Here is a 15,048-nt window from a genome sequence, read left to right on the forward strand (position 1 = left end):
CCCTGGAGCTAAACAAGTTTTTCTAGACCTTAAACCTCCTCAAAATGTGCAAGTCCGGCTGCTGTCACGGTTTTGAAGGATATAAACCTGGATGAGGATGCTGTTGTCCCATAGAAAACTCACTTTTCCAGGGTAAATGAGCTGTGCCAGGAGGATCCCAGCCTTGCAGGCCTGGCTGTGAGCTGCACCCATCCAGAGCTGGTGGGGAAAAGTCAAAGTGAGTCTTGAAGCAGCCGCAGCAGAAATCTGGGTGGCAGCTTGTCCCCGAGTGCCTCCGTGCCCAGCTCCTGCTGGGTGAATGCCATGGGCTGGTGAGGAGTCACGGTCCCGCCCTAGAGAGCTGTGTGGAGCCTGCCCAGAGGCTCTGAACAGGTTTGGTGATTGCAGCTGTGGTTTGGGAGCGGCTCTGGAACAAGCCCGTTAGAGGAATGCAGTCAGCAGGATCGGGGTTACCGGGGCACCAGCGAGCACCAAACCCTGGGCTGGTGTCCCAAAGCTCAGTGGGCTTGGTGACTTGTCACAGGGCAGCTCTAGACCTGGGGAGGGGGAGGAGAGCTGCTCCATGCACAGCTGTGCACAGCTGGGCCTGGAAGAGGATTTTTGGAGATGTGGTGGCACCAAGCCTTGAAGGCTCCCATTGGTTCTGTGATTGGAATGCTGCAGCCGTGGGGTGACAGTCCAAGGGCCCTGGGTCTCGCAGTCTTTAATGGCAATTAGGTCTTTCTTAATATGTGATTTTCTTGCAGAGTGTCCTTGCCTTCCCTTCTGGTGTGAAGGAGAAGCATTATCTAAATGCAGGGCTGGAAATTGGGAGCTGCTGGGTTCTCACACCAGCTCTCACGCCACTCACTTGGGGACGTGGGCAAGTCCATTTAATGTCTTTTGTCTCTCATTTCCTTTTTACAGCTGGGAGGAAATTAATACCAGCTCTGTAAAAGACTCCCAATTGATCTGTTAATTTCTTGTGAGTGCTTCAAGATAAAACCAGGGTACGTGCCCTTGCTGCTCTCAAAAAAAAAAGTGTTCAAGTGTTTGTGCTGAAGGCCTCTGTCCATGGATTGTTCTCAGGGCGTCTTGTGGTTGTGTGTGGGCACCTTCTCCTGCGGGGAGGCTGCTGCTCCAGGTCCTCCCAGTCCTTCCCAGGGCTGAGGTTTGACTGGAGGGATGGCTGCAGCTCTTTGGCTCAGCAGTGTGCTCTGTGCAGGGAGTGCTGGGTGTTGGGTCACACCAAAGCTCAGCAGGCTTCTCAGAGCTGCCCCACGGTGTCTGGGAAGAGGGGCACAGCCCCTGGGGCTGGGGAGCAGCCAACCAAGGAGCCCATCCCTGTGTGGAGGGAAGAGTGGGTGCTGAGGCTGATGGGGCCCAGGGAGGAGGTGTCCTGTGTAAACAGCTCCTTTGTGAGCGTACACAGCCTTGTGCCGGGGGGCCGCCCATCCTGGCAGGCTGGGATCCAGGGTGCCTGCGATGATTCAGAGCTGGGATCAGCGTGTGCTCTCCCTCTCTGCAGCACTGCAGCACTGCCACGGGGTCCCAGCACACCTGCAGCACTCGCACACTGCACCTGCACCCCTCCAGGGCTGTGCTGGGGAGGGATTTGCCTTCACAGGGGCCGTGTGCTGCTCCTGCAGGGTCTCAGGGCAGGTGGGGAGCTGGGCTCATCTGCATGCAGCTCCTGGCTCTGGCTGCTGCAGGATGCAGCGATGCCTTTGGTCCTGTTCCCCAGGCTGCTCAGCTTTCTGGGGACCTTTCTGCATCTCCAGGTCCAGCCCCACACGGGAAGGACAACCTCGGCGTTTCCTGGGAGTGCCATCATCATCATCCTCCTCCTTGGGATGAATTTCTCTGCTGCTGCAGGAGGACAGTGAAGCTGTCAGACATCGCAGCCCTGCTGCACCTGCCTGCCAGCCCCTCCTCTCACAGTGAGGAGGGGAGCGTCTGTTGTTTCTCAGGGATGAAGGCTCTTCCCTGGGGCTGCGCCAGCCCGGCCTCCTGCTCTGGCTGATGTGGCTGTGCCTTGAGGGCTCCACCAAGCCATTTCTCAGTGTGCAGCCAGCTCAAGCTATGGGTGGTGGCTGCTTGGCTGAGCTGCAGCAAGGCTGGTACCTGGCAGTGCCTGCTTTTTGTCCTGTGGCTTTCAGGTTTTGAGTCACCCTAGGGCTGGCCTGATGCTATCAGCCCTGCTCTTACCTTCAGCAAAGCAGGGTCCAGCGGGGTCACCTTCCCACACACACCTGATCTAGGGGCTGTACCAGGCAGCCCTCGGGCTCCTATCACAGCAGCTCCTTCCTTGTGCCCCGGGCTGTTTGCTTTGGGTGGGAGACACGGGTAAAACCAGGGGCAGGGTGGGGCTGAGCTGGGTGAGCGGGGTCTGCAGGCTCAGGGGTGATAATGTCACACCAAGGGGAAATAAAACAGCCCTTTCCTCACCTGGCAAGGGCCCTGATGGCTATGGGCTGTGGCAGCAGGGCTGCTGGGGGCAGTGTGTGCTGGGCAGGGCCACAGCCACGCTGTGCTGGGCACCGTGGGCAGGCAGAGCCTGGGAACCAGCCCAGGGCTTCATCCCATCCCACGTGGATGAAGCTGATGCTGACTCCTGAAAAGGCCTGGAGGCTGTGGGGCAGGGCTGGATGCTGTCCTGAGCACCAGCCTGGTTGCCCACCCGAGTTTGGGGTGCAGGAGTGACCCCGAAATCAGGGCTGGATGTTTTGCTTTTCCCTTCTGCCCGCGCTGGCTTTGCACGCTGTGCCCACGGCCAGGTTTGGAGGGTGGCTCTGTGGCCCTTGTGTGGGATCTGCATTCACTCATGACTCACAAAAAGCAGCATAAATTAATTACCTTCCTGGTTCTTGGCTTTGCTTCGTAATTAGCGACAACAAAATAATGAGGCTTGAGTGAAACATTTGGTTTGTTCTGGAGGAAATTGTTTTGCTTAGAAGCACTTTCTGTACCTGTGCCTTAACACGAAAAACAAGAAGTCAACTTCTCACCAGGAAATGGCATTTTGGGGTGGAAAATCAACGCTTTTCCGTTCTGGACATCGAAGCCACTGGGTGCTTAAAAGGTTGCCCAAATCAACCCAAGCTGCTGAAACCGACCCCAAAAGAGCTGCAGGGGAGCACTGGGGTGACCTGCACCTGCATTGAAACCCTGCCTGCTCCCTGGTGAAACAGAAAAGGGTTTGGCAAAGCCCAAACTGCGTCATGGCCCCACATGTGCCCTCCCAGTGGGGTGCTGTGGGAATGAGCCAGCTTGGGGCTCTGTGGAGCTGGAATTTCAGGGCATGTGGTGATGCTGGAGCTTGTGAGAGGCACTGAATGTAATTTAAGTACAGTGGTTTTACCCCCTCTCCTGGCAGGGTGACACCAGCCGTGGCCTCGCTCTATTTATAGGTGTAAAGCACCAGCTTTTTAATTCCTTTTGAGCAAGTTCAATTTTCATCCCCTTCCCTCGAGGCTTCCCTGTTACATCTGGCGCAGCTCTCTCCGTTCTCCTTGTTCCCTGTCTTGCAGGGAGCCGCTGGATCCGGCTCCACTTTCCAAGGGAGAGCACAGCAGAGACACCCTGACATCCCTGCTGGAGGCCACAGCAGGCAGCAGAGCCTGGCTGATCCTCGGCCAGCTGCTGCTCAGGCCAGGGAAGAGAGAAATCCACTGTGGTTTCTCAGGGGGTGAAGGATAAATGGAAGAAGCTGCAGCCGAGCTCTGGAGGACTGGGATGGATTTTCCCCTGGGAGCCAGCTGCAAAATGTTGTGTCACTGCCCTGCCATCCTCACAGGGCTTTAACCCTGCTGGGGTCTTACCCCATCCTCAAAACAGCGTGGGAAAGCCAGATCCCAGGGGCTGGGAGCTCTGCAGCCCCTGGAGCCCAGCCCAGCCCTCCTGCCCTCCCTTCCCTCCCTGCTGCTCCTTGCACACAGAAAGAAGGGCATGGCGCTGCGTCACAGCTTCGTGGATCACTTGTCCCCAGGGCTGTGACACATCTGTGCCTTTGGGGTTCAGCCAGCAGAGTGTCAGTGTGGGGCTCTGCATGTGTCACACAGCAGCGTGGGAAGGTGAGCACACCTGCTGCATGCCTCACCTGGGATTGCTGCCCCTCTGCAGGGCCTGCCCAGCCTGGTGTCCTGCAGGGTTAAAGTGGCCCCTGGAGGGGCCCCAGTGCTGTCAGACACTCGTGTCTCCTCCAGCCCTGCTCTCTGCAGTGTCCTTCAGAAGGGCAGCCCTTCTGAGCATGCCTGCTCCTTCCCAGAGCCAGCTCCACTCCCAGCCACCCTGCAGCCCACACCAGCCCCAGCCTGGGCTCCCCAGGGCTGCAGAGAGCATCTCCCGGGGGCTCCACTGCCCCTTGACCCTTCATCCACCACCTCCTTCCAGAACAGAATCCCCGGGGGTGGGAGAGCTCCTAGCCCTGGTTAATAATTGAGTGATTCCTCCAGCCTGCCTGCTGGAGCCTGCAGCTGCTCCAATAAACCTGGCCAGGATGGGGGGTTTGTGTAAGCACGCTCCTCTCTCGTGCCTCCTCTTGGCTGACAGGATCCTCCTGGAAGCATCCTGGCTCTCTGGGGCCGTGTCCCTGCGGGGGTGTTTGGGAATGTGGGGTGAAGCCTCAGGAGCATCCGGCTTAACCATGAACGTGCCGGGCCCTTCAGCTGTGCCCTGTGCTCCCTTCCCTGCTCCCTCCTGTCCAGCAAATCCACTGACCCCAAAATAAACCCCAGAAACGCTCAGAAGCTGCAGAACAGCCTTTGTCAGAGCCAGATTTCCCTGCCCGAAATCTCTTTAATTGGAAGGATGGGATTTCCTCCAGATCTGCAAGTGCTCGGTCTGTGGTTAAAACTGGGATTCCTGTCGCTGGTTCCTTTCTGCCCCAAGCCAAGGAATTGCTGCCCACCAGCGAGCGATCCCCGTGTGTGCCGTGCTGGGCACGTGGGAGCTGGCTGCGTGACGTGGGCAAGGAGCTGTTTTCACAGGAACTGTTATCTCCTGCACTTCCTTTTCTGTGTTTGCTCAGCCTCTTGGGGTTCACGTTTAACCCAACCGTCTCTCTTTTAATGGTTCAGGTGGTGTTTGACGCTGGTGAGAGGGAGCTGCTCCCATGGAGTTTGTTTTCCAAAGGAGGAAGCTTGGGTGACTGTGCCTGCCCTGTGCTGGGGATTTAGGGATCAGGGGTCACATTATTATTATTTTATTGTTCTTATTATTATCATAATCTTTAAAGCCATTATCAAGGCTTATTCCCCTTTCTGCTGCCCCTGCATGTGCCCTTGGCTGGGCATTGTCCTCTCCCAGCATCCTGCCCAGCCTTCCTCATCTTCCAGGAGGGAAGTTCAGGCACAGGGCTGGGATCAAAGCACTTCACCCTGGCCTCTTCCTTCCCACCAGTCACCCCCATCCCAAAGTGGGATGCTGGCTCCCACCAACAGATTGGTACCAGTGAGCTCTGGAATGCTCTAAAAATACTGAGCAGAGCAAGCAGGGAGCAAAAAATGGCTGAGATTCAGTGAAATCAAAGGCATAATTAAAATGCAGCCCGTGTAAGTGTATTTTTAGGGCCCTACAAAAAGGCTGTAAACCATTGAATTCCCATCAGCACACGAATGTTCCAGTTTAATGGAATCCTGGGGCCTGTGGGGAAGAAGTGAGAGATGCTTAATTGTCAGTGTTTGTGTTTTATTCATGATTGAACATACTTAGCAAGCAAAAACTGATCTGCTGTTGGCTTCTCGCTGCTTGTGTGGCTTTAAGCCTTATTCCAGCCAGAAACTGCCCGGTGTGCTGGAAGGGTCGGTGGTTCCCAGGGTTTGCACGAGCTGTGCACAGAAAAGGGATTATCACCTCCCCTCCCACAGGAGCTCTGTGCCAGGGCTGCCTTGGGGTGCTCAGAGCTTGTGTGGGCTCCAGGGGATCCAGAAAAGAGGAAAAATCCCACGGGGGTAAATCAGGAGCTGCATCCAGGCTGGGAGGTCCCTGAATGCAGGTGCCTGGGTGCTGGGGGTGCCTTGGGACAGGGTTTGGGTGTTCCCAGCTCCTCCTGCCTCCCTTCCAGCCCCAGGGACCCTCTGGAGCAGCTGGAATGGTTCCTGGAGTGTGAATCCTCTGGGCTGGCCCAGGCTGGAGCCTGTTCCTGCAGCTCAGGTGGAATCTGGGGGCTGCTCCTCCCCCGGGGACCTGCACGGGGCTGGGCTGTGGTCCTTAGGGAGGCTCTGTGGAACTGAGGCCTTTTCCCGTGGGAGCTGGGGGTCTGCCCAGGTGCACGAGGGATGAGCTGGCCGTGGCACAGATGCGGCCCCTGCGGGCTCGGGGGGGATCTGGCTCCTTCTGGAGGGGATTGAATCTGTTGTGGGATTGCTGCAGATGGCACGGCCGGAAGGAACGGAGGAACGCGGCATGCCAAGGCAGGGTTCCTTATTTTAAACTGCTTCCCTTGCCAGGGAACAAATATGCCTCGCTTCAAAATAATAATTATAAAGGCTGGGAGGAGATCCAGGGAGCCCAAAGCCCTTCTGTGGGTGTTGGTGTGCTGGCAGATGCCCGGCTGGGGGTGCTTGGTGGGAATGTCGTCCCAGCGGGTCAGGGCTGGCTCAGGGACCTGCCTGTGGACTTGTGCTGCGATTGGAAATGGGGGAAATGGGTTCCCTGTTACCTCCAGGAGGGAGAATTGCATCCTGAGATGCACCAAGCAGCAGCTCCCATCCCACAGTGCCTGTGCAGGGATGCCTGGGGATGGGGCTGTGCCTGGCACATGGGGAATAGTGGGCAGGCTGCTGTCTGATGGGAGGGAAATGCCGCTGCCTGTGTGTGCCTGGGAGCAGCGCTGCAGTGGGGAGAGCTGGAGCAGGGACTGCTCGTGTGGGGAGAGCTGCCTGTGCTGCAGGGCTGTCACAGGCAGGGACACCTGCCATGGTCACCCTGGCGTCCAGGGAGAGACCCTGGCGTGTCCCAAGGGTGGCTGTCACCTGCTGCTGGGACTCTCAGGGTCCTGGCCCGAGACCAGCAGTACCACGGTCTGGTTAAGCTGCAGTTTCCACTTGACAGAGCGGGGCACGAGGGGAAACTGAGGCACACGAGGCGTGACGGGTCACGAGGAGAGCAGGGAGGGCTGGGAACTGGTCCCTGGCTCTGGCAGGGGTGTCCCCTGCAGACAGCATCCTCCATTGCTGTACCCAACGTGTCTCTTCCTCTCTCCCTCTCTCCAGGCTTCCATGTGATCCCCTCAGTGTCCAGCATCGTTCCCGAGAGCTGCCTGCTCATCGTGGTGGGCCTTCTGGTCGGGGGGCTCATCAAGGGGGTGGGTGAGAAGCCCCCCATCCTCAAGTCGGACATCTTCTTCCTCTTCCTGCTGCCCCCCATCATCCTGGATGCCGGCTACTTCCTGCCCCTGCGGCCCTTCACCGAGAACCTGGGCACCATCCTCATCTTCGCCGTGGTGGGCACGCTCTGGAACGCCTTTTTCCTGGGGGGGCTGATGTACGCCGTGTGCCAGCTGGGCGGGCCCGGCCTCAACCACATCGGCCTGCTGGCCAACCTGCTCTTCGGCAGCATCATCTCGGCCGTGGACCCCGTGGCCGTGCTGGCCGTCTTCGAGGAGATCCACATCAACGAGCTGCTGCACATCCTGGTCTTCGGGGAGTCCCTGCTCAACGACGCCGTCACCGTGGTGAGTGCCCCGGGGAGCGGGGTTTGCTCAGTGCAGGAGCGCCCCAGGGTGGGGGCACCTGTCAGGGCCATGCCAAGCTGCCTCCTGGCAGCTCCGCTTGGACCAAACCGTGTCCAGGTGCAAAGCTAAAAGTAGGGGCTTGAAACAGAGGTGGGTTGAGGTGGAGTGATGCTCTTGGAGGGCTGGGGAGGCTGAGGGCATGTGCCCAGTCAGCCTCCTGGTGCCATGGGCTCTGGGCATCTGCTCTCCTGGCTGCAGTTGCTGCTGTGCCCGTGCCTGCCCTGCCAGGGGAAGCACGAGGGGCTGACCCTGGGTCAGGCAGAGCTGCCCTGTAGCTGCTGCTCTGTCTGTCTCCTTTCTCGTGGCCACCCTTGCTGCCCTCCAGCTCCCAGGAGGTGGGAGGGCAGCACATCAGCCGTGGCAAAGGGAGAACTGGAGGGGCTGAAGCCAGGCTGGCCGCCCCCCTGCATCGCCCCCAGCCCCACTGCAAGCAGCAGCTTTGCAGGGACCTTTGGGAGGTGGGGCCAGGCCTGCTCCCTTTCCAGAGGACATCACTGCTGTCCAGGTGCTGGCTTGGCTGTCAGCGTGGCCTTCTCCTCTCTGCAGAGCTGACCTCTAAACTGACTCCTAGCCCACTGCTTTTTCCTGGCTCTTTTCCCACGTCCCAGCTGTCCATTCCAGAGCTGGCTGCTCAGCCCCTGCTGACAAGGTTCCTGGTGACAAAGAACACTCTGTCCCACCACGGGGCTTTTTCCAGGCACTTCTCCCCCATTTTGCAGCAGAGGGGTGCCTGCAGGGTCTGTGTCCCCGCTCTCATCCCTGGGGATGCCTTTGTCTGCCCCTGCCCCTGTCCCACCCAGGGCCTGGCCCCGGCAGGCAGGAGCTGGCACCTCGCCCTCTCCCTGCCTGCCAGTGCTGCTATTCCTGCAGGATGCCCTAAATCCTGTTTCCCATCCTGACATGTGCTTTAACATCTCTGCAGTGTCTGGGGGTGGGGGAAGGCAGCACAGCCCAGAGTCTTTCCCTCAGGTTTCCCTCAGCTGCAGAAGCCACCTCAAGGGTTTGGGCTCTTCTCTGGGCTGGGCAGGGCAGATGGGGGCTTTTCTCTCCATGCATCTGTCAGGAGTCCCCCAGCCTGGATCTGTCCTGACCTGCTCATTGGGAAAACAGGAACAGCCTCTGGCTGCTGACCAAAGGCCCTCCTGGGACAGCTGGAGAGCAGAGCTGTCCCAGACACATCTCTGTGTGTCCCTGTGGGCACAGAGGGCAGGGAGCTGGTCCCCCAGGTCTGTGTCTGGCACAGCAAAGCACCAGCAGCTGGATTTGGTGTGAGCCTTGGTCAAGCACCCAGCTTGGGGTCACCAAGCAGGGACACAGCTCAGGTGTGCCACACTCCCTGGACAGGTCTCCTGCGAGGTGAGGCTGTCCCTTCCCAGAGGAGCAGTTTGAACCCTGCTCTCCTTTTCCCTGCCAGGTCCTCTACCACCTGTTTGAGGAGTTTGCCAGCTTCGAGCAGGTGACCATCCTGGACATCATCCTCGGCTTCCTCAGCTTCTTCGTGGTGTCCCTGGGCGGGGTCCTGGTGGGCGTCATTTACGGGGTGATCGCCGCCTTCACGTCCCGCTTCACCTCGCACATCCGCGTCATCGAGCCCCTCTTCGTGTTCCTCTACAGCTACATGGCCTACCTGTCTGCTGAGCTCTTCCACCTGTCGGGCATCATGGCGTGAGTGGGAGCGGGGAGGGGGTGCCCTCCTGCCCACGACCCTTGGGGGTTTGTGGCATGTGTGACCACTGTCCTGTGGCTGGCCCAGCGTGGTCAGTGCGTGCCCAGTGAGGCCCAGGGGTGTTTGGGCAGGGCTATGCAAGGAGGCACACCAGAGGAGTGGGTCTGGGGAGTTTTCCCACAGATCCCGGGGTGCTGGCAGCCTGTTCCTGTTCTCCCGGGCACACAGGAGCAGGCAGGGCCTGCTGAGCACTCAGGACACCGTGGGTTTGTGCTCCAGGGCTCACTCCTGCCCTGCCAAGGGGAGGACAAATCTCATATTGCCTTGAATATTAGCTGGTGGTTCACAAGGCCTGTCCTGCCCTGGAGTTTGGTGTCACAACACAAAATGCTGCTGCAGGGCCAGGGCTGGGGGCTGTCCCCATGTCCCCATGGCTGCTGAGGGCCCCAACCTCACCCCCAGGCTCATCGCTGCTGGTGTGGTCATGCGGCCCTATGTGGAAGCCAACATCTCCCACAAGTCCCACACCACCATCAAGTATTTCCTCAAGATGTGGAGCAGTGTGAGCGAGACCCTCATCTTCATCTTCCTGGGTGTCTCCACCGTGGCTGGTCACCACTACTGGAACTGGACCTTCGTCATCAGCACGCTCTTCTTCTGCCTCATCGCCAGGGTGTTGGGTGAGTGTCAGTGTGGTGGCAAAGCCCTCGGGGTGGTAAAAGAATCATGGCATGGTTTGGGTTGGAAGGGACTTTAGAGCCAATCTCGTTCCAGCTGCCATGGGCAGGGCCACCTTCCACCACACCAGGTTGCTCCAAGCCCTGTCCGTCCTGGCCAGAGTGGCCACCTGGGTCATGGTGAACTCTCAGGACCGTGATGCCTTGCCTTGCTGGGGAGGCTGGAGATACCTGGGTGGCACTGCTCCACCGTGGGCATCACCCATGCTGGTGGTTGGTGTTGGGGAGATGGGGCTGAGGCCGTGGTGGTGCCAGACATGGGCTGGAAGCTGCCATGGGATGTTGAGATGAGCAGACAGCCCCTGAGGGGCTGCAGGGTGGGCTCTTTGGGACTGGAGGGGATCCTTGACCACTCACCCAGGACTGTGCTGCTCCCCCAGGTGTCCTCGTGCTCACCTGGTTCATCAACAAGTTCCGGATCGTGAAGTTGACGCCGAAGGACCAGTTCATCATCGCCTACGGGGGCCTGCGGGGAGCCATCGCCTTCTCGCTGGGCTACCTGCTGGACTACAAGCACTTCGGCATGCGGGACATGTTCCTCACGGCCATCATCACCGTCATCTTCTTCACCGTCTTCGTGCAGGTGGGTGGCACCCAGGCTGTGCTTTCTGAGGGAAAGGGGCTCTCATGGCCGTGTGGAGAGTGGGGAGCCCATCCCCAGCCTCCATCCCTGTCCCTGTCACTGCCCCGCGTCCCCAAAGCGCTGCACAGGGACACTGACAGCAGGTTGGCTTTGCTGGGCCCATCCCACCCCCACCACTGGGCCTTGGGCAGAGATGTAACCCGCCTCCTCCTCCCCAGGGCATGACCATCCGGCCCCTGGTGGATCTGCTGGCTGTGAAGAAGAAGCAGGAGACAAAGCGCTCCATCAACGAGGAGATCCACACGCAGGTAACGCGTGCTGCCTTAGCCCTCTGCTCTCTCTGCTTCTGCCACTCCACCTCTGTCACTGGGACCTGCCCCTAAATCAGAGCCCAAGGTAAGGGGGCAGAGCGAGGGCTCTCCCCGTCTGTGTCGTCCAGTGCCCGCTCTGACCCAGACCCCCGGTGCCTGTAGAGCCAAGCCCGGTTGTGTGGGTCCATCCTGCCCTCCCAAAGCCCATCCTGGACCCGCAGCCCTGATTTTACACACCCCGAGTGCCCTCCCCGTGTGTCAGTGTGGGTGTCAGGGGAGGGAGGGGGTGGGCAGGAGCCCTCCGAGCTGCTCATGCCTTGGACCATCTCTTCCAGTTCTTGGATCACCTTCTGACAGGGATCGAGGATATCTGTGGTCACTACGGGCATCACCACTGGAAGGACAAGTGAGTGGCGAGGTTTGGTGGCTGGGGAAAGGTTTCAGTCACCACCCAGAAGGTTTCACAGCTCTGTGAAATATCCACACTCAGACCCACCATGGGGAATTATGGCCCTGGACTGGGAGCAAGGGAGGCTGCAGGGCTGCACCCCTTGGCCTCACCACCCACAGCAGGTCCGTGGCAGGGTGGGAGCTGCCAGTGCCAGTCCCTGCAGGAGATCAGGGCCATCCCTAGTGGGTACCCGCAGGTGCTGGGTGTTGTAGAGACACCCTGGCTTGGGAGGGATTGAGGGAAGCCTGGCCTGAGCTGTGCTGGTGGAACTGGAGCCAGCACTGAGCCCAGCAGTGCTGACCTGGGCAGGGCTGGGGAATGGGAGTGGGGAGTGGGAGTGGGGAATGGGAGTGGGGAGTGGGAATGGGGAATGGGAGTGGGGAATGGGAGTGGGGAATGGGAGTGGGGAATGGGAGTGGGGAATGGGAGTGGGGAATGGGAGTGGGGAATGGGAGTGGGGAATGGGAGTGGGGAATGGGAGTGGGGAATGGGAGTGGGGAATGGGAGTGGGGAATGGGAGTGGGGAATGGGAGTGGGCCATCGAGCTGGTGGAGAGCGGGGGCATCGGCAAGATCCCCTCTGCCGTCTCCACCGTCTCCATCCAGTGAGTTCCCTGCCCTGGGCACCCTCCCTGGCACCCTGAGTGCTCCCTGCTGCTGGCCGCAGGGCAAGCAGCCCTGGGGTGCTGCGTGGCCGTGCTCTGTGGCTCTGAATCCTGTCTGTCCGTGCAGGAACATCAACCCCCAGACCCTCCCTCTGCAGCCTGTCCTGCCAGCCCTGTCCAAGGACAAGGAGGAGGAGATCCGGAAAATCCTCCGCACGAACCTGCAGAAAACCAGGCAGAGGGTGAGGTGTCCCCTGGCACTGTGTGTCCCCTTTGCCTCGCTGGGAGGGGCAGGGACACTGCCCACCAGCCCTCAGCTGGGCCCTTCACCCTGCTGTCCCTGCCCTGCTGTGCCTTGTGCTCCTGGCCTGACTCTCGTTCCCCAGGAGGCTTTTCCTCCTGGGATGGTGCTGGGATAGTCTGAGGGCCAGGCTGATTTGGTCAGTGGCCGAGCCCAGCCCTTAAGCCCTCGTTGGGCCAGGGTGGGTTGGGATCAGGCATCCTGTGGTGGCACACGAGGGATGAGCCACGAGCCTGCCTGGACCTGCTCTGCCCACTGGTGGCTGTCCCATCCATCTCCAGGACAAATGGGGCTGTGACCTTTCTCTCCCTCTCCATGTGGCATTTTAACCCGTGTCCTTTTCTGGGATCTGTTCCCAGCTGCGATCCTACAACCGGCAGGCGCTGGTGGCTGACCCCTACGAGGAAGCCTGGAACCAGATGCTCCTGAGGAGGCAGAAGGCCCGGCAGCTGGAGCAGAAGGTGCTGGGGGAACACCAGGGCGGGGCAGGACAGGGGCCAGGGGGGCTTCCCAGCCTGGGAGGGCGCAGGGGTTTGATGACAGAGGGTGACCCCAAGCTTTGGGGGTCCTGCGATTGCCCCAGGCCCCAAGCAAGTCCCTCTGGCAAGGCTGGGAGCATCTGTGCCCGTGTCCTCTGCATCCCACTGCTGCTCCCTGCCCATCCCTGTGCCCAGTCCCCTGCCCATCCCTGTGTCCAGTTCCTGCCCATCCCTGTGCCCAGTCCCTGCCCATGCCTGTGCCCAGTCCCCTGCCCATCCCTGTGTGCAGTTCCTGCCCATCCCTGTGTCCAGTTCCTGCCCATCCCTGTGCCCAGTCCCCTGCCCGTGCATGTGGCCAGTTCCCCTGCTGCCCTGGCCGCGCCGCTGACGGTGCCCTGCTCCCGTTGCAGATGAACAACTACCTGACGGTGCCGGCACACAAGGTGGACTCTCCCACCATGTCCCGGGCTCGCATCGGCTCAGGTAGGTGGGAGGGGCTGCACGAGGAGCAGCACTGCCCTCACCTGGAGCCCTCGGAGCTGCCCTGCGCCTCCTCAGCTCCCTGTGGCTCTCCAGCCCCGATTGTCCCCAGCCCACGCCCATCCAGCCCAGCCCCACAGGGTTGCTGCTCGGAGCAGAGGCACCCAGCTGGCTCCCCAGCACAATTCCCCTGGCAAGGCAGGTTGGGCAGTCCCTTTGGAGCCCAGCTCGCTCCATCCACGCAGCCACATCTCTGTCCGTGCTCGTCCCAGCCCTCCTCAGGGCCGGGCATCAGAGCGCTTAGCCCCAAGACCTGTTGGGAATGCCAGTGCATTCCCAGTTTGTCCGTGGCGCATTTGCTTTGGCACCCTCGGTTCCCGCTGTCCTGTGCGTCCCCTCCCGCTCCGGGGACGGGGTGGCGGGTGTGCCGCGGCTGCCGAGCCCGCGGTTCATCAGCAGAGGGCAGCTTCGCCCTTCCCGATGGAGCCGGCTCCGCTGGGCTGTGGGAACCGGGAGAAGGAGTGACACAGCTGAATTGGAAATCAGCGACACAGCCAGGCACCCCAGCCCCAAACAAACGTCTGGGGTGCATCACCGGGGGTCCCTGAGACCCCCCTTCCCTGCCTGACCCCTCTGTGCCTCCCAGACCCGCTGGCCTACGAGCCCAAGGAGGACTCGGAGAACCTGCCCATCATCACCATCGACCCGGCCTCGCCGCAGTCCCCCGAGTCCGTGGACCTGATGAGCGAGGAGCCCAAGGGCTGCAGTGGCCTCCCGCCCTCGCCCGAGGAGGATGAGGAGGGGCTGGTGATGCGGGTGAAGGAGCCTTCCTCGCCGGGGACTGACGACGTCTTCACCCCGGGCAACGGGGACAGCCCCAGCAACCAGCGGATGCTGCGGTGCCTGAGCGACCCCGGCCCGCGGCCCGAGCCCGAGGAGGGGGAGCCCTTCATCCCCAAGGGCCAGTAGCTGCTGGCACAAAGCCTCCAAATCGTTTCTCTCTCTCTGTTCATTCATTCGTTCTTTGCTCTCCGTTTTGGTTTCTTGTCACTACACACTGGGTTCAGTCAGGGGAGCCTGTCCTGGATGGACTGGGATTGCCAGGACAGCTCTGCCCAGCGAGCCCTGGGCTGGCCCCAGCGAGCAGGGAAGGAGCCCTGGGATGCCCCGGGCTCCTTGGGCCGCGTGGCCTGGGGGTGATGGACGATTTTCCGCCCGGGATTGGGATTTGCAGGTGCCTCACAGCCCCCGCGGGGCTCCGCAGAGGTGCCCACCCACTCAGGACCTGCGGCCGGCTCTGACCAGGGGTCTCCACAGTCACTCCCCATGGCACAGCTCCCCCTCTCCCCTCCTGTGCTTCACTGCCCCCTCGCCTTGCTCCGGAGCGGAGAGATGGGACAGCAGCAGCTGTCACGGGGCTGGCACACACACACACACACACACACTCCCTGACCCCTCCCCTCACCTCGGGCTCCTGCTGCTGCTCCCTCGCCTTGGCAGCTTCCCCGTGGGCCCGGCTGTGCCTGGGATCCTCCCTCCTGGCCTCACATTTCATGCCAGGTCTTTTCAAAGAAATATTCTAGAGCCATGCAGGGGGGAAGCTGGGACCCCCTCGCTTTGAGCAGCCTCTCCATCCCTCCTGGAACTGCTGTCACCTGTCCCCGTGGGGACCCTCCGGGGGCAGCCTCAGCCCCTCGCCCTGTGCCAGCGCGGCAGGGGCTG

At 60.7% G+C, this 15,048-nt stretch overlaps 1 protein-coding gene across 1 annotated transcript in view; it reads left to right on the forward strand.

Annotated features, from left to right (window-relative positions):
- The window catches only part of SLC9A1 (solute carrier family 9 member A1), a 25,684-nt gene extending 10,642 nt beyond the window's left edge, over positions 1 to 15,042 (forward strand). Inside the window, exons 3-12 of the mRNA XM_031062021.1 lie at positions 7,194 to 7,654; positions 9,129 to 9,379; positions 9,843 to 10,060; positions 10,498 to 10,700; positions 10,919 to 11,008; positions 11,347 to 11,417; positions 12,194 to 12,308; positions 12,727 to 12,828; positions 13,257 to 13,329; positions 13,973 to 15,042. Of these exons, the coding sequence (XP_030917881.1) occupies positions 7,194 to 7,654; positions 9,129 to 9,379; positions 9,843 to 10,060; positions 10,498 to 10,700; positions 10,919 to 11,008; positions 11,347 to 11,417; positions 12,194 to 12,308; positions 12,727 to 12,828; positions 13,257 to 13,329; positions 13,973 to 14,295 (1,907 nt within the window). The 3' untranslated portion in view covers positions 14,296 to 15,042. The remainder of the gene's footprint in view (positions 1 to 7,193; positions 7,655 to 9,128; positions 9,380 to 9,842; positions 10,061 to 10,497; positions 10,701 to 10,918; positions 11,009 to 11,346; positions 11,418 to 12,193; positions 12,309 to 12,726; positions 12,829 to 13,256; positions 13,330 to 13,972) is intronic.
- Positions 15,043 to 15,048: the final 6 nt, after the last annotated feature.

This window comes from Geospiza fortis, unplaced genomic scaffold (genome assembly GCF_000277835.1).
Source record: "Geospiza fortis unplaced genomic scaffold, GeoFor_1.0 scaffold432, whole genome shotgun sequence".
Lineage (NCBI taxonomy): Eukaryota > Metazoa > Chordata > Aves > Passeriformes > Thraupidae > Geospiza > Geospiza fortis.